Source organism: Rhea americana, unplaced genomic scaffold (assembly GCF_003343005.1).
Source record: "Rhea americana isolate MKP2758 unplaced genomic scaffold, rheAme1 scaffold_203, whole genome shotgun sequence".
Lineage (NCBI taxonomy): Eukaryota > Metazoa > Chordata > Aves > Rheiformes > Rheidae > Rhea > Rhea americana.
Window position 1 is genome coordinate 1,522,820 of NW_028186184.1, and position 26,293 is coordinate 1,549,112.

A 26,293-nucleotide genomic window follows, 5' to 3' on the forward strand; every position below is an offset into this window, starting at 1 on the left:
CCCCGCGGCCACTGCGGCTCCCTTCCTTCCTTCCTGCCGCCGCCGCGCGGAGGGAAAGGCCCGCGCCCGCCGCCAATCGGCAGCCACTTCCGCCCCACCCACTTCCGGGGGAGGGAGCAGGAGCGCGCGACTGTAAATGGCGGAGCTAGCTACCGCAGCGCTTCCGGCCGCCCCCGGAAGTAGTTCCTACTGGCGAGAGACTGCTTCCGGTGCATCCGCCTTGGCCCTGGAAATGGCCCTGCTCCTCGCGGTGGAGGCGCGCACGTGGCGCAGCGCTGGGGACGGGCCTCGAGGCCGCCCCGGCCGCCACTGAGGGCAGAGGCGGGCGCTCGGCCCCGTCCCCGCAGGAGGCCGAGCTCCCATACCTGCTTGAGCTCACGCGTTGCCCCGGCCACGCTCGCTGCTCTGCCAGACCTTGCCGGCCCCCATCCGCTTGGCCTTCCTCAGAGCCCTGCACCGGGCCGGGCCGCGCCGCCATCGCCCGCGCCGCCATCGCCCGCGCCGCCATCGCCCGCAGCGCGGCTGCTCAACGTTACGAGGACGACACCATCACTTTCCTCAGCAAAGCTCCAGCCTTCACGATGACACATAAATGCTGTTGCTTTCTTGCTGTGCCTCTTCCTCTGTACTCTGACATTTTCTGGAGGCACTGGCAAAGCTCCACTTTGTTTTTTTCTTATGATCCCTTTGGTGCAAGGCGAAAATCCGAATGGCTGCCCCCCCCCCTCCCCCAGGACAGCATGGAGCTAGGCCTTCCTGCATGGCTCACCTTGTCACTTAAGATACCGTGGGGCTGTACGAAGTCCATGGTACTCACTCATCTTGCCATGGGTAGCACTGTGCAAAGGGTATGGCAGCCCTCATGGTTCAGCATCCGTCATYCTTCTTATATGCCCCATCTGGTTTCTCTGCCCATCTGACTGTCTTGCTGGGCCCTGCAGTGTTTCCTCACTAGGAATCTCCGCTGTGTGTGGATCTCTTACTCCCAGTTATCGCTCTAGAAGCTACTCAGCTTGTTCCACAGTCTTTACATCTCCTTGTTACTACTATGATGTTCTCTGATTACCTTGAATTTAGCTCTCCTTACTCATACTGAAACTACTTCTTTGCAGGCTTCTCATTAACAGCCTTCCTTTAGTTACTGCCCTCTTCAGGTCTGCGTATGTCATTCAATAAGTTCCACCAGTGCTTTCCTCTGGGAATGGTTTGAGGGGAGACTAGACAAACACTTGTACAAAACCTCTGTTAGGCATTACCGGAAAAACAAACTACAGCATCCTCAGGAAATCACTGACCTGCAAATCATTAAAGTCTAGGAGACCATTACAGGGGAGGAATTACATGCACTCACTGTGTATGTGACTTACCAGTTTCACTGGCTCTCATTGGCCATCTCTCACCTCTCCCTGAGGAATTCCCTCACAGATTCCACCACACAGAGTCTTCTCTCATCCTATTGGTTTGTCTGCATGACCCTCACATTCTACCAACCTCCCAAAGTCGATAAGGCATCCATTGCCTTTCTCTATCTATCATTTGCCTGCATCAACTTCAACTGACTTCTTCAACCCTCTGTATCACTGACTTCTACTTACTCTGACTCTCCAACCTTCTTCAGCTCATGAATCTTCATGCTTTCACTGACATCCCTGACACTCACAGTTCTCTTGGAATGCTGTCTGTCTTGTCACTCATGCTTCGTTTTCACCAACATGAGTCACTGGCTTATCCAATTATTCCATCCAAATAAACTTTTACACTAGTTACCTCTCAGACCTTCATCCGCACATTACCCCCTTCATTCACTTCCACCTCACCTTTCCCACAGCGCTTCATTCTCACTCTCATCTTTTTTCTCTATTCTCTGTCTCCCCTTCACTTCCCTAGAGGCATACTGCCACATAAATGACTTTATATGACATGTCTTTATAAATCAGTTAATACTGCCTCCAAGATTTGCAACATCCATCTTTGTATTTCATGAGAGGGAAAAAAGTTCAAAATAATCTCTGGAAATTTTGCTTTTACCAGCCATAGATTGTCAAAGTGGCATGAAACTTCAAGCACATGTTGGATTCCTCTCCATGTGTGGATGAACAGCTTGCCAAAGCTATTTTCTTCCATCTGCATTGAGAGACTTGCTTTCTCTCTTTGATGGGAACTTAGGTAGTATGATTTGTATGTAGACACCCATGAGTGCCTCAACCTGTCTGTCTCTAGATATTTGCATGTAGATGTCCATATCCATGCTAATCATCTCCAGTGCCCTTCACAGGCAGTGGAGAAAAATGTGCTCTTTCCAAGTGTAGTTCGTCTGATTTATTTTGGACACACATTCTAAGATTAACTAAATCACACTCAAGACTGACTCTTTTTATAGCCAAAAGTGAGGAAAATTGGAAGAGCTTTGGGTGAGACAGCGGCTGACCTCTAATTTAGAACTCAGATCTAGGCATCTGTATTTAAYCTCTGTATTCCAGCTTTGGAAAAAAACACCAAAACAAACAAACAAAACGTATGCAGCGGAGCTCTCAGTGGCATGAAATACAGCCTGTTTCGTGACAACCCAAATCTCATCTTTCCAATGCTGCATCCATCTTGCTGACTTCCAACCAAAGAGTTGACAAAATTGCTAGTACTGACAAACATGGTAATTGACCTCAAACTGTCAAATGAAGATTAAAAAAATATATATTTGGGAATTACTTGTTACTAATTTTGAGCTTTTTCTTGGGAACAGACTACAAGACCCTCTTGTGCTCTTTCCTCTCCTTGCTCCGTGACCATAATCTCCCATTACTTCCTCCCTCTACCATCCCTCCTGCTGAAGCAATAGAATGAGTCAAAAATGGGAGGATTTGTGAGACAGAAGGCAGAATTTCTCCAGGCATTATTTGTGAGGGCCCATCTGGAGCACTGCATCCACTTTTGGGCTGTCCCCCAAGAAAGACATTGGCAAACTGGTGAGATTCCAAGGGAGGCTGCTAAGATGATAAGGATCTGGAGCATGTGACATACAGGAAGAGACTAGGAAAGCCAGGTTTGGTTGGCCTCGAGAAGGGAGGGTGAAGGGAGAATTAATTGCTGCCTTCATCTAACTAAGTAAGGGGCAATATGGAAGACAGATCCAGGCTCTCCTTAGAGGTGCACAGTGAAAGGGCAAGAGGGAACAGGCAGAAGGTGCAGCAAAGGCAATTCTGATTGAATAGAAGAAAAAAACTTTCACTGTATGTGTGCCTAAGCAGTGGGACAGAGGCCCAGGARTGCTGTGGGATCTCCTTCCTTGGTAATATTCAAAATTCAACAGAACAAAGCACTGAGCAACCTGACTTACCATTGAGGTTGATTCTGCTTTGAACAAGGTCTGGACTTCCAAATTAAACTATCATATTACTCTGTGAAGATGGCCATAAACAGCTTCACCATCAGCACAGAATGGAAAGTTTCCTTCTGTGATTTACCTGACTCACAAAGCAGTAGAAGCAACCTATCAAGGAGCTGGCAAATGGAGGAAACAGGCTTTGAGGTAATATTTAGAAATAAATTCTAAATAAACTCTCCTCTCCTGCCACTTTCTTGTCTGGGYTAACTGAAGGCACACTGCCACAAAACCTTAGACCACCTCCTGACCCTATGTGGTTTCTTGATATACCTGGGAAATCATAATCTTTAAAAAAATATTTCATGTAACATATCCGAACCAGTGAGAAGACTGACTTTGGAACATGCCACCTTTTGGTTGTATAGCACGAAACTAACAGTGTACTCATGTTGAAGGACATGGCATGGAAACATCTGAGGACAGAGACATCCTAGAAGAATCGCACAGAATCACACAGAATGGGTAAGGTTGGAAGGGACCACTGGAGATCATCTAGTCGAACCTCCCTGCTCAAGCCGGGTCACCTAGAGCATGTTAGACAGGGTTGCATCCAGGCGCATTTTGAATACCTCCAGAGAAGGAGACTCYGCAACCTCTCTGGGCAACCTGTKCCAGTGCTCTGTCACTCTCACAGTAAAGAAATTCCTCTTCATATTCAGGCAGAACGTCCTGTAGTTCAGTTTGTGCCTGTTGCCTCTAGTCCTTTCGCATGGGGCAACTGAAAAGAGTTTAGYTCCATCCGYTTGACACTCTCCCTTCAGGTACTTACAGACGTTGATAAGATCCCCTCTCAATCTTCTCTTCTCCAGGCTAAACAGGCCCAGCTGTYGCAGCCRTTCCTCATAGGCCAGATGCTCCAGTCCTCTGATCATCTTCATAGCCCTATGCTGGACTCTCTCCAGTAGCTCCATATCTCTCTTGTACTGAGGAGCCCCGAACTGGCCCTGGCCTCACCAGGGCTGAGGAGMGGGGCAGGATCACCTCCCTCGACCTGCTAGCAACACTCTTCCTAATGTACCCCAGGATACCATTGACCTTCCTGGCCACAAGGGCACATTGCTGGCTCAATCAATCTTCATCAACTCATCAATCTTCATCAAATCATCAACTTGTCCACCAGCGCTTCCAGGTCCTTCTCTGCAAGAGCATTGGAAGATCACATCAGAGACACTATGACCTTCACAATCTATCCATACCACCTCTTAGAGAAGACCTTGAACTGATCTAACCTCTGAACCATTTCGGGACGTTGTTTGGAGAAAGATGTCATTTTCTCAGTTCAGTTCAGAGRAGCGCCTAGGCGATCTGCTATGTATATTTCTTGACCGGTGGGTTAGAACTCAAGAACTGAGTTCCCTCATACCGTGGTTAGTACCTGTGAATCTCCTGCAATTGTGTTTGAGTCCTGCAGCCGTTAYTGAGTTTATTTTCCCTAAAGCTCCTGAGCCATAAAATTACAGCTGAATTTTCACTTCAAAAGTTAATTTTAAGTTTTTCTGTTCTGTGAGAATGACTTGAGAATATAAACTATGATTTTTAAAATTATGTAACGTAAATGCTGGGAATAGCTTTTATGCTATTGGGGAATTTGCTTTTTTTAAATATGGGTGACTATCAGTGCAGTTCATTCATTGCTCAGAGATGACTACCACTTCAGTGAGATAACTGCCACTTCAGGAAACTGAAGAAATAATCTAGACAGAGTAAACTTTCTGGTTCCAAATTCACAGGCAGTACTACTGATTGGAGGCTGGAAGCCAGGAAAGAAAAAAAAAAAGAGAGTGAAATGAAAGTTGTTGTCTTGGATGCAGCTTTCCAGGGCCAGTTTGTAAACATTTGAACAGAAACTTGATGTGTTTAGAGTAATAAGAATCAGAGCACAATTCTTGTAAATTAACAGAGCCGCTGTCCTGAGAGCTCACCTAATCTAAAAGATCGATTTTCTACCCCAAAGAAAATAGCCCCAATAAGTCCCAAACTTTTCATATCCATTCAAGTGGACATGGAAATATCCCTATATCTGATTATATTTACACAGAGGGACATATTCGAACCTAAAGAAAGGGCAAAGCTCATGGCTCTCCCTGTCCTCCCATGCCATACAAATAGCAGGAATTTGCCTGAAGCTATTCACAATGATTTCTACATGACTGTATGTCAAGAGGGAAGAGTTTGTCAAATGTTTGGTCACAAACGGGCTCAACACAAATTGCCACTCTACCCAGTCAAAAGCTTTTTTCCCTCCTTTCCCTCTCTTGCCATCTGGATATCCTGTTGACTGAGGTTTGCTGTTTGACTGAACTGGAAGTATTGCATCTGATGTATTTTGGACATTATTTCTTCCAGGACAGCGAGGTAAAAGCACTATTCCACCTCTCCTTACGAGTTTTTACTATTTTACAACAGACCAATGACATTCTGGCCAGTACTTTGAAATCATACTTTTAGACAGAGACTGGCCTCTAATCTAGAACATGTCAAAGGCAAAGATCTTTAGGACTAACTCCCTTTATTATTATTTCTTAAAAGAAAGCTAGTCTCCCAAAAGTGATCTCAAAATAYACCAATCAATCCAGTGACACTACTTTTCTACAGATACTTTGTACAATTAAAATGGGAGCTGATACAAGATACTTATTTTCTCTACAGTAAAATTCTAGCTGCAGCAGGTTCTCCATTTCCTAACAGTATTTACTTTGTGGTTTTATTGAAGTTATTTAGACTTCTGATTTATCTCCTTCAGATTTAGGCAGTTCTTTTTAAACCTTTAAAATTCCCTTTGAATTTGCAAAGTACTCTAGTCTCTGTTAACTGCAAGGTAGATCTTTGCTTTTTTATTTATAAGAAGCTAGACAAAAAATTTCTCAAAAGTTTTTTCATAGTCAAAAATTTTTCGTCGTATTAAGTTCAAACACGTTAAACCCGGCAAAATTCATCTTCAACTAAACTGAAAAACAGACCCATTGACTTTACACACGYGTTGACTTTGATGTAGTCTTTGGTCTTTGAGGGAAATCAGTTCGACTGATTGTCTCCTTTTCCAGACTGCTTGTACAGCGTCAGTTCTTTTTGACTTGAGTTCACTATGTCCCTAATGAAAACAGTAACTTGTGCGAAAACTGAGAAGCCGTTTCTTTGTTAACCAGTCTTCTCTCAAAAGATTATTTGGCTTGTTGGCCTCACAACTCATATCAGAAAAGAAATCGAGGTAGATGGATGCATCCGCTGCCAGACACTGGATATTGTAAATACTTGCTCTTGTCAAACTTGATACCTTTGAGATTTTACAAGATGACAAATTTAGCTGACTAATACAACTGATGGCTTAATACATCTTCGGTCTTGCAATGCTTGTGACCAAGCTAGATGATGCTGATTTAAAATTAGGGTAAAAGCTTATCCGTGTACATTTTATTCTGTCAATGCTACGTGAATTATAAACCGCCTTCTAGTCCTCAATGTAATTTTTAGTGGGGAGTCATCAGATGTTTGCATCTCCTACAAAAAGTAGGTTTCCTCTTCATGGTAATGCACATAGAATTACTGTTTTCAACCATGCATTGCAAATTTGCAAGTATAAAGCAGTAAGCCTCTAAGTTCACTGGTAATTATGCAGCTTGAAACTGTAAACTTGATGTAAGATGTAGTAAAACATTATTTTAAATAAAATAGGGCTTCATGGGGTTTTATGAGAATTTTGCATTTTACTGTTCTGATTGCTAGACATTAAACAAAATAATGCTTGAAATTTTATTGGAGGGACAGAAAATCTTAGGTAATACTGCTTATTTCTGATTTTTGTATGATCAAAACTAAACCACAAAGAATTCAAAACTCATCCAAAGTTTGAAATTCCAATGGGAAGCTTGAGGACCTACAAGCATCATGTTTATAAGCAGTAGTTAAATCTATCTATATTATATATTGATCAATATTTATGTATGTATATAACTGGTTTATGTAAAATTTGATTAACTTAAAGAGTAACATTTTGTGATGAAATCAGGTATAGAATGTTTCTGGATTAAAAAAGAATATTTGAGTAAGAAAGAAGAGGGGTGAATTATAACTTTAACAGGATGATTTAGAGCATGGAGGCAGAAAATCTTGCATGAAAGCAGTGTTTTTTGCCATAGGGTGCACACTCCACTGCCTCCCACTAGTTGCTACACCACACACAAGGATAATGAACTGATGGGTTCTAATGATGAACTTGGTAAAACACTCAAGAACACGTAACCTAGTTAGAATTCTAAATCTCATTTTAAAAAGTGACATATCACTTATCAGTGTAATGTAACAAAAGTCACTAGGATTATAGATTTCTTCATCCCTTGAGTCTAGATCTGAAAAAAAACGTAGAACAAACTCAGACACTACAATCCAAAATTATTATCATGACTAAGTTTTTGTATTTAGATTTTAATACGCAGAACTACTCCAGTCAACAGAAGCTGGAGAAAACATAGCCTAGTTCTCCAGAAAAACTGAACACAGCCTAGAAAATGAGGTTTCTCCTCACTAAATTGCCTCCAGGTCCAGGCTGGTCAGCATCAGCAGCCTATGCTTTGCCCCCAAAGATGTGTTCAGCACAGCTTTGTTTTAGGACACAACAGTCAAACAGTGTTGATTAAGGAATGGGCACTTTGTTCTTCATGCTCCACAGCCTGTGAAGATCCAAACACACACTGCACAGACAAAGCTAACCCTTAACTCCAACCCAGGCTAGCTGAAGCTGTGATCCAGTGCGTACTGTGGGACTAAAGTACATTGGGTTTGGAGTGAATGTGCATCTTCCAAAAAGCATTGTCCGTAGGAAGCGTAGACCCGTGACTCCAAGTTCAGAGTCAGCTCCAGGCTTGCGTGAAGTATCTCCACAATAGTCGCTACATGTAGTCCTCAGCCAGATAGAAATATTTGCACTTACTGCTTTGCTTCAGTGGTGATGTTGGAACCCAAATGCTTCAGCCCAAGATCAATGGGGTCAATCACAGCAGTACTTCCCAGGCAGGGTTTCATACTAGTAGATTCCACASCTTGGAGATGGCCTTATTGAGATGAAGCTGCCTCTGCCGTCAGTCCTGGCAAAGATCCATTCATCATCACCCAGGGATGAGTCTCCGGGGAAAATCTAGAGTCACTTCTGTTTTCAGCWAGTGATTTCAGTCCTTTAAATCAGTCAGTGAAGCTAGTTGAACTGGTGAACCAGTATTACCAGCAAAAGTTTCTCCAGCTAGAAGGAAGGCAGCTGTCTTATCAACACCTCTGTTGTCAAAAGGCTAAAGCCGTTCWAAAAACTCTGCATCTCACTGGGAAAAGACTCCCCCAAGGAGAAGTCACCGCAGGCAGTCAGGGTGACCTAATTTGGATATCTGCCTATGGCATGATTCACAGCATCGTGTAAGTGCCTGTTTCTACCAACTGCGACACAAAACAAGGACAGCTAAGATCAAAGACACCTATCACCYGAACTCCTCCCCCTACAAGGTAAACCAATCTAAAAGGTAAGCCTCATAAAGAGTGAGGGAAGGACAAGAAAAACATCCCCTGGAAATACAGAGGTGGATATCTGTCTATCGGAAAGGAGCAGGGGAGCCAAGGGAGGGGCAGGAACGACAAAACCAGCATCAATCAGCAACAGATTAAAGCACCTCTCCCTACAGTATTAAATGCACTCAACGTGAGCTAGATTCAGATACTACCACCACCACGTTAGAGTAGCTATGTCTCACACTAGAAAGGCACAGCCAAGATGCCATCACTTGTCTCCATGCCCTAGATATCAGAAACCTGCATCAGCAGAAAGCCCAGATGCATTCTGCTGGCTTAAAATCTGACCAGTTCTACGTGCATTTGCATGCAGACAGGTCAGGTTCCCAACAGCAGAGAAGAAGAGGACACTGACAAACATTTTTGTGGGCAATTCATTTTTATTTAGAGTCTTTTTGATATGAGCCTGATCTAGACATTGGGCCTTCTCTTTCAGAGGAACTTCTCCTAAAATCATTGTTACCTTGTTTCCCAGAAGCAGATGTCTTAGAGCTCAATTTCCCTTGCAGCTTCCTGCTSAAAACTTTGCTCCCACCCCTGTGTCTAGGCAGACACGAACCCTGTTCTTTCCAGTCAAGACCRGGGCTAACCTTTGAGTAAGATCAGGCATCTGCTGTCTGTACAGCTGCTTTGCAACAGAAGGAGCTCCAAAGAAGGTTTGAACCTCCTGATCCTCTTAATGGCCGACTGGCACCACCTGCAGAGTTAGGAGTCTCTCCCCAGGGGAGGATGCGCCTGTGACCGCATGGACATTCATGGCCAATAAGCGTCCACAAAAATCATCTCCTGGGTTGCAGGATTAGTAGCAATACTGAACACCAAAAGACTTTCAACTGCTGCTGCTATATGGCTCTGTCGTTTGCTGTATGAGACAATTCCTAGGACTCATYGTGAAACCTCAAGCAACAAAAAGGTCTCCAAGTTAATGATGTTTTAGGTAACGAAAGCCCAGCTCCTTTTGGGATTGAAGGCAATGACTATGCCTTAAAATGTGAGGCAAGAACCAGCTCTGGATTCCTTTGGCCACCTGCACCAGGCTACAGCACTACAGACACTGATGCAATAAATTCCACTACACACAGTAAGGAACAGTATTAGCCTCCCAGATGCCAGCAAGTAGAGCAGCAGTCACCTTCTCCAAAGTAGCAAGCACTACTTTGGCCTTCTTCCCCACATCTGGAGTCCGTGTAGCTGCCCTTCTTTCTGGTCATCATCACACTCATCAGGTTTGCTGTAGAGGAGCTAAAAATGCCAAGAACATCAGCACCTCCAGGAGCTCAGTGTAGGCTTGACACAGCAGAGAGGACATGACCAGCCTCTCAGATCAAGGTGACAGTCCTTGCATCTTTTACATTTATTGCAAAAGCAGCAGGCAGTGCCACTCTGCTGCCATTGCACTTTCCTCTGACAGGTCCTCCTGTCCTGTGCTTGGCCTCCTCCTAGTTCACATGCATTGCACTGCTTCTACACTGGGTCCAGGGACCCTTTCAAAGTGAGGGACTCTAGACACACTGGATTGCTGCTGAAGTTGTCTTGCTTCCAGGTTTCCAAAGAGGACAGATGGAGGCCAGTTGTGGCAACATATTGGTCTAGAGATTTTTTTTTCCATGTCAGAARCAATTTTTATTTCTTTTAAAAGCAAAAAATAGTACCACACTGATTAAAAACCCACCCTTCCCCCCACCCCTACTAAAGCCCCAGTTGTAACAAATATAATTGACAAATCCACTCTTTCAAAACTTCACAATGAGACATTTCAATGGAGTAAGAGATGTTTGCATGTGTTACATGATCAAAATAATAACTAGCCTACAATTCTAGAGGAAAAAGCCAGGAAGGACAGTTAYGGTGAAAGAAGTTGTACATCAGCCCTAACTCAGCAAGATACTCTGCAACATTGCCCTTAAAGTACATGAGGAATCCTATTTAAATCATGGGAGCTACACATAACCTTATAACAGGCTGCATTCTTCTATATCTTGCAAAACTGAAGACTGCATGCACAAATTGGGCGAAATAGAAAAACCACATCTTAAAAATCCCTAAATCTCTGCCTGTGCAAGACAGTGAAACCATACCTTTGACACTAAAGTGTGAAAACATTAATGTGCATATGTTCTTGAACTGGCACTCATCTAGCACTCTGGAAAGACTAGTATTTATCATTAAAACTATTTATACAGACACACGAACATCAACTGAGTTCTGTATGATGCTATAGCAATGTGTCTTATCAAAACCAGTTACCACTTGAATTCATCTAACATATGCAACAAATGCCATTTGCAGACAAACAATTTCACTTAGAATAATTACTAACAAAGATACTCAAGATAAAAAAAAAAAACTGTTTTGTTCGGAATCAGTTTACAGCCAAGAGATACCATTTGCAGGGCCAAGCATTGAGTACGCTTAGTCCAGGTCAACTGGATACTATACGTGAGTTCCCTGAACTGGTTTCTGGCTCTCCTCGTTTGCCATTCTTTGGTTCCCAGAGGATAATCCCCAACAGGATCTAGGTTTGTTCTGTGGTCCTGGCTACTTTTCCTTTCTTTACATTTTCTTCAGAGTGGTCACGCTTTAGTTTCATTTCCATTGGATCATCTGCATCATCTACAGCAAGAAGGAAACAAGAATAAAAGTTTGCACTTTCTGTGACTTCAGTGCAACAGCCAGCAGTGACATAGCAGGTGAAGTGACTAAGCATGCAAGCAAAAGCTTTTGATTTACAGGCAGTGAGAACAATGCTGGGAATTGGCAACTCGTTTTCAGACTTGGACTTTCCATATCTCCAAGAGCAATCAGAGCCCTGTACCACAGGGCTTTTGGGAGAACTGTCAGCGTATTCTAGTTGTATCTGGAAGGTACCACTCTGCAATCCACTGGATGCATTAATAGGCACAAATTTGGGAGCAATTCGCTCCATCTGACCATAAAAATTGATGCAGAAATAATTGAGACTCCCATCAACTGCTGCATGTTGGGTTTTTATAATATATATGCAGTCTGCTGAGGCATGCTGTTGGATACAAAAGCATTGTTTCCGCTTCTCCTGCATGGGATTCCTCTGAGGCAAAGAGCTCATCAGAGGGTCTAGGATTTCAACATTAGGAGCATACATGCCATATAAGTGGCATATCTGTTTGACTGGAAATATCTAATCAATTCTGGCTAGGCCAGAATAGCTGATCGATAACTACCAGCATGCTACGCATACGCTTATACCATTTAGAAAATAAGGTGGAAAGGTCACTTTCTTGGAGCAAAGCTCGATTCAACTCTCTTGATGGCTTTTCACTCATTTGTGGCCAATGGAAATCTCAAATATCTCCTGTCATGGAGCAGGACAGACTGTGGTAAAAAGGACAAGCARTGATACTCTGGGTCACCTGGGCAGCACGTTCAGCTTAAGAGGTGTGGGCACAGCTGCAGAGATTTCTGCGTGTTGAAGATACACCTCGCAAAACTGGGGTTTAGGAATTGCATTCATGCAGACCTACAGAACGTCTGTGTTGTACAGAAGGTCTGCTTTTGGGAAAGCAYTCCTCTAGCTGGCACAAGCAAGCTCCCATCCTACAAGGGCAGCCAAAAGCAAAGGGACACTGAACCCTCTGAGTGTCCCAAGAGGGAAACGTTTTAACAATAACTAGAACAGCAGCCCATGGTGTTTGTAACCAAATCCTAGAACACAAAACCAACCTSCAATCCATCAGTTCCCCAATAATAGCCTCTGCACTGCAGCACGCTGATCATACACCGCTGCAGCACCTCTTACCTCTCGTGAGCTGAGCTGTTCTGTGCTGTTCTTCTCTGACCTGTTTCATCAGYTGCAGGTTGTGATCACTGGCTTCCTTGTGGTTCACCATTGGGAGGGGGTAATCTTGACCTGATACAACACACAGAGAGCAGTGTTAGCAGAACTAGTCAATGCCACTTCACTGAATTTGCACCAGAGCAAGCAATCGGCGTTTCCTAAAATACGGGCATCTGAGATAAGCACTTCTGAAGGGTGAGTCACATTGTCTCTCTCCACGAGCTGTAAGAGGGAGGGCCAACTACCTCCCATTTACACATGATCTTACAAAAGACAAATTCCTGTGTTAGATGCTCTAGGCCTTGGTTTCCCATCAGTTAGCAGGGATGAGAGGYCTGCTCTGTCCTCAAAGATGTGTTAGAATAAGCATAAAAGCATAAGGTGCTCAGACACTATTTACAGACAGCCAGTGTCCAAGACAGAAAAATGCAAAGGCAACCACTTTGAGTGRTCCAGTAGCCTTAGAACATGATGTAGAGGCAAGAGCATATACCCTGAGATTAAATACCAGTAAAAAACTTCATAGGAGAATTGATGGAAGCTAGAGTGTTGGATAATTCAATTTTAGAAGATGGATAGATGATTCTMATTGGAAGCATGAAGCATTCATCTCATGTATATACTTATTTTGGACAACTGTCAGGAACAAACCCATTTGCATCATGCCAGAATTACCTATGATACATCCTGCTTCCTTCTGCTCCTCTTCAGATGCCATCCAGGGCTCATAGATATACTTGGAAGGAAAGTTCTTTAGTATAGGCAGATACTTCCTACAAAACAAGGATAGTAGTGTTTTCTTTCTCCAAGACAGCACGCAAATATTCTTGTATTTAAGAGAAGTATAAACCAACCTAAGCCACGTTAATTCCTGATGACCATACTGATACTACAATCCATGGGAAAGTTTTGATTCATTTTGCACAAATGAACTATTTTTCTGTTCTGAAATCTCTTCATGGTGATATCTTCCAAAAGCTAACTTTACAGCAAAGAATGAAATGGTTGATTTAAATATTGTTTCAATTTTGACTTTACCCAAATTTTTTGGTTTTCAACATTTTCACTGACATTTTGTCCTAAAGTTTCCTAAATTTCAAAAACAAACACACACACACTCAAATTCTTACAGAATGGGAGTCATTTCCTGCCCAACTCTGTCAGCATGGGCTTCATCTTACTTATTAAGAGCCACAGCTAGATACAACACGAGGAAGAGATCTGTGGAAAAGGAGTTATTTCCTCAGGCAGACATCAACACAAGCTACTCCTATTGAGTCAGCCTGTAAAAATCACCCACTACTTATGAGAAGGGCTAATCAGTATCTTTACCAGCGACAAGGAGATAATCRCAATTAATTCAGTATATAGCACATCTTATCAGTAGAGTTCAGCCACTTTCAGAGAGACTAAYGTTATTCCCATTCTAAAAATAAAGACACTGAGACTTAGAAGCCAATGTGACTCACTAATAGCAGAGTGRGAAATAAAACTTAAGCTTCTTTTAAATGAAAGTCCAGGAAACAACTGGAGCAGGAGGAGCTGTRAAAAGCTTCACAGAAGTCGTCGAGGAAAAGAAGTCAATCCAGTGACTGAACGTGGGGCTGTAGCTGGGAAACGCTCAGCGATCGATACAGTTCCCCTTCAGCTGYCACCTGCATGACAACAGGTACGTCTCTTTGCTTCTGTGCCTCAGTTTCCTYAYGTGTAAAACAAATCATTGCTATGACCCCTGTTTGACAAGGGCTTGCRTTTCTTGCTGACTGAGCTTGCCTGCTCCTGCTGTAAGAGGGAAGCATTAACGGAGCAGACAGTGCCACGGTTGYGTATCACCCTACCGAATATACTGCCCTTCAGGGTCCGTGCGTTTCCCAAAACGGACGGGGCAGAAGATGCGTGTATACTGGTGGAAGAACGCGCTGGCCGACAGCCACATCCAGTTCCCTGCATTGATGCTGTAGTCAGCATCTAAAAGCATCTCTTCAAACACCTGCAGTTGGGAAGAGAAAGAGAAATTCCCCTGAAATGGCTCCCTATTTGGCAAAAAGAGACAGGCTGGGAGATGCAGGATGAACCTTCTTGCTGAAAGCACAGCACAGTGCTGGTCTAGGCTACCCCCTTCACTCAGGGAACACTCCAGCAAGACAGTTTTCCAGAAGGAAGTCAGGGAGGACACAATGACAGAGGAAGCCAAATCCCAAAGGTCTGGCTCTGCCACCTGCTATGGACAGGGCAGGTCTCCGATATCACTGTCATCCAAGATCATCAGGCTTTAGGGATGGGAATGACCTCTCACCACTGCACCCAGCACAGCAGGGCTCCCATTCAAGTGAAAGACATTGAAGTATCAGTTTTATAAGCCATGAGATTTCTGGGGAGGAACAGTGATAAAGCATTGTTCTATAGTACTGTGTGCTACTGCCAGGTTCACATTTTTGCAGGGATTTCTCAAGACCAGCCATAATAAAAAAGGTCATGGGGAAAACAAACAAAAAAGAACAGATGTGAACCTTCATGCCCTCTTCCCAGCTGATCCAAAGGTCCCCCCGTGTCAGGAAGCAGGCGGCAGCATGCCGAGCAAGGTGGTGAATCCAGCCTTCCTGGCGCAGCTGGGTCATAATCGCATCAATCCACGGAAACCCTGTCTGAGCCTGAAGCAGGAAAGAAACATCAGCCCTCCTGCACCAAGCTTCATTACGCAAGTTTCCTGCACACTGCTGTAAGCACCATCTCAAAAAGCCAGCAGGGAATAATCTCGGGTAATGGGAAAAGCTCTGAACTAAAATGTAGCAATGGTGGCATTGCAGCTTGTTACCGTTTTCCATTTGTGGAGCTTCTCTGCATCCTCATACCAATTGATCTGAAGGCAAATGGGGTTCCCAGCCATTTTGGTGAAGTTTGGTGTTGCTGATGCCACCGTGTAGAAGAATTCCCTCCACAGAAGCTGCCCTTGGAGTGACACCGGGGGCAGAGAGTGGTGTTTGGACTGCAAAGGATACACAAGATCAGAGCTTCAGTTCATACATGTCACTGCACTTTCAATTATGTTGTGCCTACCAAGCCCATAAAATAAAGATACTAACTACATCACAGGTTGTACAGTATTTTACCGTGAAAGTCGAATAACCCATGATCTGAAGCAATGCTTTGTGCACCAAAGCAGAGAAAGCTGAGCTCTGCTAGACCTCAGTATTTCCTCTAGCATTCTCAATCCACCTTTTAGGACAGAATTACACTGCATTGTTTTTAAACCACACATGTATTTATCAACATGCTAACCACTTGGCTAGCAGATTTCAGGTGCCTCAGTCATGTCTCAGAGATGTTCTAAGGAAGTTCAGACTGACATTTTCTTGGGTTGCTTCAAAACATACCTTCTTCTTAAGAATCAAGTTTTCAGAAATTGATTTTGGCTTATGCCACAGTTAAAACATCTAAGATGAAAACAGGCACTGTCAACAAAAAAAAAAAATACTTGAACAGGCTAAATTGATAAAAAAAAAAAAAAAAAAGACTCACTAAACACCAGGCAGACACCTTGAACTGCTTCTATTTTGGCTCAGTTTTCCTGGGTTTCCCTGCTGTTTCCAGTTCTCATTGCACCCTAATTATGATATTTCTGGAACTTAATTAGGAAAAGCCTTACACATTTACAGGTGTTTCACACAATCTGTAAAGGCACTTCACAAATTTCACAGGACAAAGTGAAAAGACATTGGAAGGGCAGCATTTGTTTGCACCGGGTGTCTACCAAAATGATTTGGGTGTTAAATCCTAGCATTACATGCCAGACATATAGGAGCGTTGCATTTGCTTGACTATGACAAATTGTTTTCTTACCTGAGCGTAAATGTTTGACAACCTATAAAAAAAAGTGCGAACTGACAGACAGCCCAAACTGAAATACGGGCTCAGGCCTGTGGTGCTTGGAAGCAGCGAATTTGGGATTGTTCTTGGTTTAGTAAAATTTGCCACCCAGCCCTAAAAAAAAGAAGAAGAAAAGAAATGAAATCCAGGTTTGAGCAGTGCAAAGTGACACACATCTCACTGAAAGAGGGAAGAGCTCTCAGCTATTGGCTTCTTGGTCATGGAGATCTGTTCAGTGCAGGACATAGAAAACAGTCCCATCACCTAGTCTTCCAACAAACACTGCCCTCAAGGATAGCAAACGTCTTGAGGCCAGGTTGCCATCCTCTTCCAGGATCTCCAAATACATCAACCTTCTCTGAGGGCAGCTTCAAGGCTACATCCAATCCACAGGTGCTGGAAAGCTCTGTTCTCCCCAGCGAGCTGGGTGATTTTATAAGCAGGGAATAGCTTTCTAGGCACAACAGCACCACCCTGAAGATTTTATGCTTTATGAAATTAGAAGCAGGTAAAGTGGCACTGGCTGTTTCTATGCAAACAAGGCAGGTCTGGCCTGCCAGGAGCCAAGCCCTGTCAGGGAGAACCTCAGCTAGAGATGGAACAAGGGGCTCCAGGGCTGAGTGGTTTCCTGAGGTCCAGACACAACCACAAGTAGAAGGGGGGTTGACACTAACTTGAAACAGCCCAGAGCCACTAGCATCACCCACAAAATCAGGACTGACCTGGTTCATCAAGTGTTGCTCCAGGCGCTGCAGCCCTTCAGTTTCCCCTCCTTTCCAGGGGGAGAGGCTCTCTGTGGAGATCTTCAAATCCACAGGGAGAGGCACCCTGTAACACTCAGCCAGGCACAGATCAGGGGGCCTACATCTCCTAACGTGAAAGAAAGGCTTCTTTCAAAGAGGGAACCAGAGTCAGAAGAGGAAGGTAGACCCCTGCCCATTCCACAKGCCAAGGAAATCTCCTCTGTCACAGCACAGCCAGAGCAAAGTGGAACAAGAACACAGCCAAAAATCCCAGAYACTTCCCTTGGGGAAGAAAGAGCTCTTTCTGCGACTGCTCCAGGGGAGCAGGAATCAAGATGAACCTTCTGAGACAGCTGGGTCTGGGCCAAGCTTGAGGAAAAGCTGAGATGTGAAAGGCCATAGTGCCAGCTTGGGCCCTAGCCTAAACTGAAGGAAGAACAGACCCACCAAGTGACAGCGCTCAGAGCAGGTGCCTGGGCAGAGCTCGGCTTCCAAAGCTCAAACCTCCCTCTCACTTCTCATCTGCCACATAAGGCAGGAGCTCGGAGGCACCTTCTCTCCGGCTTCCCCCAGCCACCTTGCCCGTCTCTGGGAGGGAGCTAAGACCCCCTCAGACTCTTAACATAAATATGGAGCATTGGTGCTGCCTCCAAAGGCCTGTCCCGCTCCAGCTCCTGTGTCTCTGGGGAAGAGGTTTCACAGGAAGAAGGCAGAGCAGCTCCCTGYACCACCACCCTAGCTGCTTCTTCCTAACCAAGGTGGGGGCTCTTCTGGCCCCAGCCAGTGGTCTCCTGCTCTCCTATGCCTGTTTAGGACAGTTCCCCCACTTCTCTTCTGCAGCCACAGCTGCTGAGGCTTCTCCAAGGCCTCTGCCTCCTGTGAGGCTGGAAGAGCACCAAAATACAGTTTTCCTCCTGCAAAAGACAGAAGAGAAAAAGAGGGTTAGGAGAGTGTTGGCAGCATCCAGACTTCTCAGCAAGACCATGAACAAGATCAGAGACAGAGATCTTTCTACTCACCTGGAAAAACTGAGCTGAGTTCTGGTGCAGAAACCTACAGAGGAAGGGGCCAGTGCAGCTCTCACAGCACTGGCATGACACAGGCCTGCCAGGAAGTACGTGAACCACTTATCTCTCATCATCAGTCAAAAAATAAAATAAAAATGTGGGAATAAACAAAGTAGGGAAAAAAAACAAACAGTGCATGAAATTCCAGAAACCAGTCTATCCCAACACTTGCATGATTCTTATCACTGGACTATCTGGGAGCAACATTCAGGAATTAATGGGATCCCCCAAGACTGGAAGAWATAAGCCTAGGTTACTAACACAGAGCTGAGGTGTCTCACACAGGAAGCACCTGAAGTCCCCAGTATCTGTAGTCCCAGCTCAGGTGGCCAGCTCTCTCCTACCCCGATCTTTCCTCCCTTTGAATCACTAACCTCTCCTCATGCAGAGCTAAAGATAAAAACATCCTTGACTTAGAGCTTCTTCAAGTCCTGGGAGACATGAGCTGGGTCCCTCCTTCCCATACAGGAGAGAGGAAGAGAAGACAAAGCAGGGAGGGAAGAGCATGATTATTCCGCTGAACTTCCCACATATAGSAAACCATACCCGTTCACCCAATTCTCGCTCTGAAACTGTGCTTCACGAGGGAGCTAGAGAATGCCTTTAAGAAAGAGACCTATGATTCCTCAGTCATTCCTCTGTTAAACTTCAACGTAGCTGTARAAGTTTGTCTAAATGTGCCTTACAAAAGCTTAAGTTTCTGGACACTGTCACCTCTCATCTGCTCTCCCCTCCCACCAGCAGAAGCCTAAAGTATAAGCAGTAGCTTCATATCCCTTATACATACAAATCTATAACCCACCATGCATAAAAATAATGCAGCATAACATCTAAATCACCCTATTTTGATTTAGCCATAGCTCTTCTTTCAGATAGAAAGGACCTGCTGTTTCCTGCTGTCTAGATGTTACTTACTGGAAGTCTTCAGCTGTAAGGTTTCGGACAGGCATCTCGGGGTCCCCAAGCAGGGCCAGAATGTGAAGAAACCTCTTGTATGTTAATGGGGGAGTCCCACCGTTTAGGTCCAAAATCCTAAATAGAACAACAACATTTTTCACAAAGGATAAACCAAGAAGGAAACTGGAGCTGTCAGTGAATAGGAAGGCAACAGTGGAGACTGCAACAGTCCTAGACTGTGGGCATGAATACAGAAGTCACAGATCTTACAAGTAAAACTTCTCTGTGTAAATGAACACCCATCCCAAGACAGTGTCTCAGGACTCGAAGAAGCAAATGCCAGACTGGGAGCCCAGCCACAGCCTCAGCTGGGCAGCCTTGATCTGTCAAACATACCCAGAGCAACAGCCTACACAGCGCACGACACATCCGAGGTTGCCAGAAGCAGTTGGATCGCAAAGAACAGGCTCCTGGCTGTGAATACTCTTACCTGCAAACAACTACATGTGCAAACAGGCTGCTTGAACTCAACAGGGCAAGTCACACACATTCATTTACAGAAATTAGGTACTTTCCAGGACTGGAGTGTTATTACTGATGACCTCCTAATTGTTCTTACATTTCAGTGTCTTCAGTCATTCAGGTCTGAGTAAGTACCTTGGATCCAAGTGTATCTAGACCCCAGTGGAAGTTGTTTAGAGAAATCCAAAAAAAATGGACACAAAAGCCCTATAAAATTCTGTTAAATGTGTTGAAGAATTTCTTCCTTCCACTCTGTTTAAAAAAAGTGACTAATGTAAGGATTTGATGTGAATTAAACTGCCAAAATTGGAAAATTAACAAACTCATTAGGCTTAAATCACAGCCCAACATCCTAACACCTGTGCAACACACCAAAACTACTCACGTTTGCTTCCAGCAGACCATCACAAAAAAGTTTTCCTGCAAACAGTAACAGGTTCATCTCAGATTAACATTTTCTCAAAAGGAACACATGAGGATCTAGAAAGACCAAAGTGCTCAGCCTTTTCTCCATTACGGTTGTTAAATCTAAAATAAACCTTTCTTCAGACACCTCCTTGGTGTCTGGGGCAATCACATACCGTTTGGCATCATAAAGACTGTGCCCGATCAAAGAAAGCACTTCAAATCCTAACTCTTCTCCAAGACTTTGTATGTTGGCTTCCATCTCTTTGTAAAATGGTTCCACCTCTGCATCCACAGTCACTTGCGTGATGTTCCACTTCTTGACATGATCTCGAAGAACAGACTCGTATTCTCCTTGAATAACCAGTAAGCAAGAATCCAGCTGTAACAAGTTTTTGTGCAGATTCTCCAGGGACTGCAGTAGAAAATGCCAACGCAGAGCCCCTATGTTCATCACTGACGTCATGAATTTTCTATCCAGGATGTAGATGGGGTACACGACCTCCGAGGACTCTAGTGCAGCCAGCAGCGTTGGGTTGTCATGAAGCCGAAGCCCCTTGCGGAAAAGATGAATGGTGCGATGTGGCATCCTGGGTGCCTTCCTGAGATCTGTCAATGAGAAAGACAACTGTTGTCTTTGGGGATTCACAATCTCTGTTAAAGAACAAGGTCAATTAACAAGTAAGAACAGAACTCTGGACAACTCTCAGCCGTTGCAAGTCTTTGTAATAAAGACTGCTTTGTAATAAGCTTTCGTGAGAGAGAAAAGCAGAAATAGGACCAAGCTACTCCTCTGCATCACATACCTACATGCTAGGTCCCACCATTCAGCAGCTGTATAACCACCTAGCTGCACAGAGAACAGTTCTTCCCCAAATAAATCTCTCTAGTTCCAGAATTGAAACTTTAATATTAAATTACAAGCTGATAGTGCTCACCAGAAGGAAGGAATCAAAACAGACAGAGCTGCTGGAGCTCCATCTACTGCAATAATGTTCTGTAACATTATTGCTGATGGGGCTTGCGGCATCCATCAGCAAACCCTCCATAGACAACAGCAAGGTGATCGAAGAACAGAGCCTCATGGCAGGAGCTCTGCTGCCTTTCGCACACAATGGACTCGCAGGGAGAACAGCTCTGCAGGAGCCCTCATCTCATCAAAGACCTGATGCAGCACTCACTCTAGGAGCAAAAAGCCTTTCTGGATTTCTGCAGGAAGCAGATCTAAAAGGCATAACACATCTGCTCACTTACGCAGCTGTAAGGCTGCCAGGTGAAACAAGAAAAAGCAAAGTATAGCCAACACTGATACAAGAGCACATACTGCTATTCTGACAAAATCCTCCTTACTCATGATGATGATTGGAAAACATGTAAGAGGTGATAGAAAGATCCTGTCCTGAGTTCAGGTTTGCCACTCTCTCACCAAGTGACACAACGTTCTCCATCACATCAAAAGGCTTTTAAGTTGTTTTAAGAGCTACCCTCACTGGCTGCAAAGCCTGCACAAGCAACTTGGAGGAAGAGTCCTTCAAACACATGAATCAAGTGAACATCTGAAGTCATTGGTTTCCCACTGGATTTATCCACATTTCCTAACCCCAGGAGATCACTTTGTGCCTCTACATTTTGGGAGAAAAACCACCCTCACCCTATAGCAGGGCTGCAGTGCAACAACTGTACAAAACTACCACTTCTCTAAGCCAAAATTGATGTAAGAGTTAACACACATTAAATTAACCTTGAACTGTTTCATCTGAGCTTAAGGAACTTGTAGGAGGGCTCACCTTGGCTCTCAGTCTGAGAAGCTGCTCTGCAGCTGCTTGTTGCCCTGCACATGAAGCAAAAGAGTCAGAGCAAACAGACACAACCAACCCAGCCAGCACCTCAGGTTTGTGCCAAAGCCCCACAGCATCCCTCCCAACCTTCTCTCCCACATTCTCTGCATTGCCACATGCAAGGAGTGAAGCTTATTTCCCATCACCAACGTGGTGTTCACACCTGCTTCTAATTTTAGCATTACCAGGCAAACAAGAATTAAGGGATTAGATTACCACAGAAATAATCAATATTCTCTAATCTAGCTCAGCTCCTGCAGCCAAACTGCTCTATTCACACTTGCTTAAATGGCCCGAGTAGGTGACTACAGCACTTTCTCAGCCCACAATCAAGAGCTTTACCAGCCTCATAAAAGATCATCTGACTTGTCCTCTTCCCAAAACACCACCATCAGCATTACTGGGACAAATTCAGTTGTGCTCCCAAGCCATGATGCAGCGCGTTGCAACTTCCTAGTATCCTAAACCTGCAAACTCACGGGCTTGCAAGAGCCCGGCAGGACAGCACACGGCCAAGCACAGGGATCTGGGCTTCGCAGGAAGTGCTCCACTGAGCCTTGGTTCCAGCATCAAAGCTACTGGGGAGGAGACCGTGGCACCACCCTGCTGGCTTGTTGTGGAAGAACAGGAAAAACAAGGTCACTCTCCGGCTGCTCAACACCTGGCTAAAACTTTCAGATAGCAAATCATAGCAAAGGCACTAAAACACTTCCCAGCATCTGGTCACAGGGCGCAGCCCCCTGTCTGCATCAACTGGCCTCACACAGCCCCATGGATCGAATGGGGCATCCCTGAGCTCACAGCCCCACGCAGCCTATATGGTCCCACGCAGCCTATGGGGCCACCCTGAGCCTGGGGCCCTGCAGACTCACACAGCTTATGGGGTTGCCTGAGCTCAAGGCACCACTCAGCCTATGAGACCTCACAGCCTATGGGGCCACCCCAAGCCTTGGACCCCACAGAGCCTATGGGGCTGCTGTGAGCACAGGCCCCCCTGGTCCCACACAGCCTATGGGGCAATCTGCAGCTAAGGGCCCATACACAGCCTATGGGGCCACCCCAGGCCAGGGACCCCACAGAGCCTATGGGGCTGCTGTGAGCACAGGGCCCCATGGCCCTACATGCCTTATGGGGTAACCCTGAGCTTGAAGCCCCCCCCCGTTGCATGGAGCCACCCCAAGCCCAGGGCATCACAGCCCCCTGCAGCCTTTGGTGCTGCCCCAAGTGTAAGGCCCCACAGCCCCACGCGACCTATGGAGCCCCATGGCACCACTCAGCCTGTGTGGGCCCCACRGTCTACAGGGCCACCACAAGCTCAGGGTGCCACGGCCCCAGGCAGCCTATGGGGGCGCCACGAGCACGGGGCCCCACGCAGCCCGCACAACTGCCCCATGCGTGGGGCCCGTGGCCACGCGCAGCCCACGGGCCGCCCCGGTAGGAGCCACCGTGGGGGCGCCCCCGCCGTGCGGGAATGGAGCCGCCCGCGCTGCTCCGGCCGGGCTGCTCGGACCGTTCCACTCCCTGGCGAGGGGGGGGAGCTGCCTGCGCACCCCCGGCGGCGCCGCGGCCCCTTCCGGCCTCCGGCGGCGGCCCGCGGGCGCCCCCTGCGGGGCGAGCGGGGCAGAGCCGCGGGCGACGGCGGCGCACCAGTACCGGGACTGGGAGATACTGGGAGTGGGGCGAGGCGGGCCGCGAGGTCTGGGGGCTCGGAGAGACACTGGGTCAGGGAGCGTGGAGGTGATGGGGGGCCCCAGGGTGCAAGCAGAGGGCAGCTCTGGGGGGATCCCAGTGCAGGGGACTGGGGCTATTGGGTGGTACTGGTGTGGGGCCAGGCAGCGCAGGGGCCAAGCTGGGCCACGCTGGCAAGGGGCTGAGCTGGTAGCTGGTGCAGTGGTGGGAGTTTGCGGGGAGGGATCAGTGGCACAGGCCCAACGGCAGCGTCGGAGACGAGGGTCGTCGCGCCGGGGGCAGCGCTGGCGGCAAGGAGGCCGTTACGCCGGAGGGGACAGTCAGAAACGAGGCCGTTGCTCTGGGGGCAGCAGCACACCAGAGACGTGCGTGGCCCACGGAAACGGGCTGCCCCGTCGGGAGGAAGGGGCAGATCCCCTGGGATGGGGGTGACGGCGGGGAAGGTGGAGCCGATGCCCTCAGTCGCCTCCGTGTTCGGATTTATCCAGTTATTCTTTCAGCTCTCCATGATCTCGTGAAACGAGGCTGCTGACTTAGCGAGAGCGGGCCGATTCCCGGCCGTGCCTGCGTTACCTCTGTTAACTGAAAATCAGCCAGCTCGGAGAAAACGCGCCTGGCACCTGATCTATCCAGGCACTTTGGGAGAGGCGTGCTGCGATCCGGAGCAGGGAACACCCCGAATCACAAGATCGAGCCTTACCTCGCGGGTTATCCGGCAGCCGACGGCCCCGCCGGGATCTCACCAGAGAGGGGAAGCCCCACGACGACCGATCGCGCCTCTCCTGCCGGGAAGCGTTTCCGTCCGCACGCAGAGGTCTGCCGGAGGGACACGGCAGTCACCGGAGTGCCACCAGCCGGATCCAGCCTCGCCACTCCTGCTCCTGCAAGCGTTGGGAAATTCGTCGGCCAGGTTTAAACATGCCTAAATACCGGCGCGTAAATACACGTGTCAAGGTGGATTCTGCGTCAAAGATGTTTTGAGCGACTCGAGGCTTTTGCGCAGTTGTGGGTAAAGGAGAAGGACTGCAGAGTGCTCCCCGACTGCATATGAACCGAGGCCTGCAGGCTCCTCGAGGAAGGAAAGCTTCAACAGTTATAAAATTCCCTCCATGGACACTCTTTATCCTCCAGGTTATTCAGTTAAATTACAGCCTCTCCACTGAGGAAGCGATAGCAATGTAATTATAAAGCTTTAAGCAAGCGCATGTCAGCCAGCTGGCTTTGCAAACTGGCATCTCAAAGTGTGATTTGGGCTTTCACAGTTAAATTATTRTCACCGTGAAGCTGATGAATTGCATTCCAATTTGACTGGCTTTCGAGCAATTCCTTACTTGGCCTGAAACAGAATGTGTTTCCGTATTAATTGGATTATATAATCCCATCTTCGGGATCTGAGTCAGAGCTGAGGCTGGCTTTGATCTAATACCTCTAAGTTATTTGTCCTGTGCCAGTGGATGAGGCGATAAAATGAAACGCTGAAGTGCACGCATTTGCCCAGAGGAAACCCTCAAGTCGCGCCTTTCCCCGAGAAGCGGATCCGCAGTACCRAGGGCCTGGGACGAGCCTGCAGTTTGGGCCCAGCCCGTCCCCAGCAGCGCGCGGCTCCCGCTGCCGGCTCGGGCGGCCGGAGACCCCGGCATGGCCCGTTCGCGTGGGCACGGCGGGCTGGGGGTGCTGGGCACGGGGAAGGGGGGGAGCAGGAGCAGGGGAAGGGGCTGGAAGCAGGCAGGGAAGAGCGGTGGGCGCTGCCCGTCGCAGCGTTGGAGCCAGCGCGGATCCAGCCCCGTCGCCGTCACACGCCTGGCCAAAGGCAGCTGCCTCCTCGCGGCCAGATTAAGCCCTCTCCGCGTTTACCTCCTTCCTCCGGCCCCGGGGGCGCTGCCAGGAGGGGTGCGTGAGCCGCGGGGGGCAGCCCCCTGGCACGGCACGGCACGGCACGGCCCGCGTGGGCCGCCCGGCGAGGCCGCTTAGCCGGCGGCCGAGGCCAGCGGGCCGGGACCGGCGGCGGCGGCCGGGAGCTTATGCAACGCTGGCCATTCATCGTGGCAGAGGAGGGGCCTGCTGGGCTGGGCCACCGCCGCCACCGTCACCGACGTGCCACGGCGGGCACCAGGCTCGCGGCCCAGCACCGGGGTGATGGGCCCTGGCGGGGGGCTCGGCTGGCCACCAGGGCCAGTGCTTTGGTTTGGGTGCGTTTGGGGTGTTTTCTTGCTGCCTTTTCAGGCAGGGGGGCGGTTTCACGCATTTGGGGGCTGAGGGCGGCGCGGGGGCCGGGAGCGCGGCAGGGCGACGGGCCAGCGGCAGGGTCCAGCCTGGGGCTGCGGTGGCCCCGGCGCCTCCCCGCGCCCCCGCAGCCACCCCCGCCCGCGCCCCAACTCCGCGGCACGGGGCGGGGCTTCCCTCGTCCCCGCCCCCTCCGCGGCGCTGCCCTGCCCTGGGGGCGTGGCTGCCTGCGGGGTTCCGCCAATGGCAGCGCGCCTACCCTTCGAATTCGAGCCGCCGCCGCGAGGGGGGCGGGG

At 47.4% G+C, this 26,293-nt stretch overlaps 2 protein-coding genes across 5 annotated transcripts in view; one reads left to right on the top strand and one right to left on the bottom strand.

Moving 5' to 3' along the window:
• Positions 1 to 26,293, top strand: part of UBE2T (ubiquitin conjugating enzyme E2 T) — a 135,535-nt gene that overhangs the window by 103,909 nt on the left and 5,333 nt on the right. Inside the window, exon 1 of one of the 2 annotated variants that reach the window (XM_085304128.1) lies at positions 25,894 to 25,963. The exons of the other annotated variant lie outside the window; for it this stretch is intronic. Coding sequence (XP_085160254.1) covers positions 25,911 to 25,963 — 53 coding nt within the window. The 5' untranslated portion in view covers positions 25,894 to 25,910. Of the gene's footprint in view, positions 1 to 25,893; positions 25,964 to 26,293 lie in introns of those variants that run through there. 2 annotated transcript variants of the gene reach the window in all.
• On the bottom strand, positions 10,593 to 25,657 carry LOC146596331 (cryptochrome-1-like). Of its 3 annotated transcripts, XM_085304125.1 has the most exons (13): positions 25,629 to 25,657; positions 24,475 to 24,655; positions 22,035 to 22,078; positions 20,424 to 20,856; positions 19,339 to 19,455; positions 17,336 to 17,483; positions 16,587 to 16,727; positions 15,562 to 15,732; positions 15,257 to 15,397; positions 14,585 to 14,736; positions 13,422 to 13,519; positions 12,708 to 12,818; positions 10,593 to 11,545 (listed from the first exon to the last, which is right to left on the bottom strand). In XM_085304125.1, exons 4-13 carry the CDS (start codon positions 20,834 to 20,836, stop codon positions 11,448 to 11,450), a joined length of 1,590 nt encoding a protein of 529 aa, XP_085160251.1. In that variant the 5' UTR covers positions 20,837 to 20,856; positions 22,035 to 22,078; positions 24,475 to 24,655; positions 25,629 to 25,657; the 3' UTR covers positions 10,593 to 11,447. The 3 variants fall into 3 exon arrangements, with proteins under 3 accessions (XP_085160251.1, XP_085160252.1, XP_085160253.1); XM_085304126.1 differs by lacking the exon at positions 22,035 to 22,078; XM_085304127.1 differs by lacking the exons at positions 24,475 to 24,655; positions 25,629 to 25,657 and adding an exon at positions 22,565 to 22,573.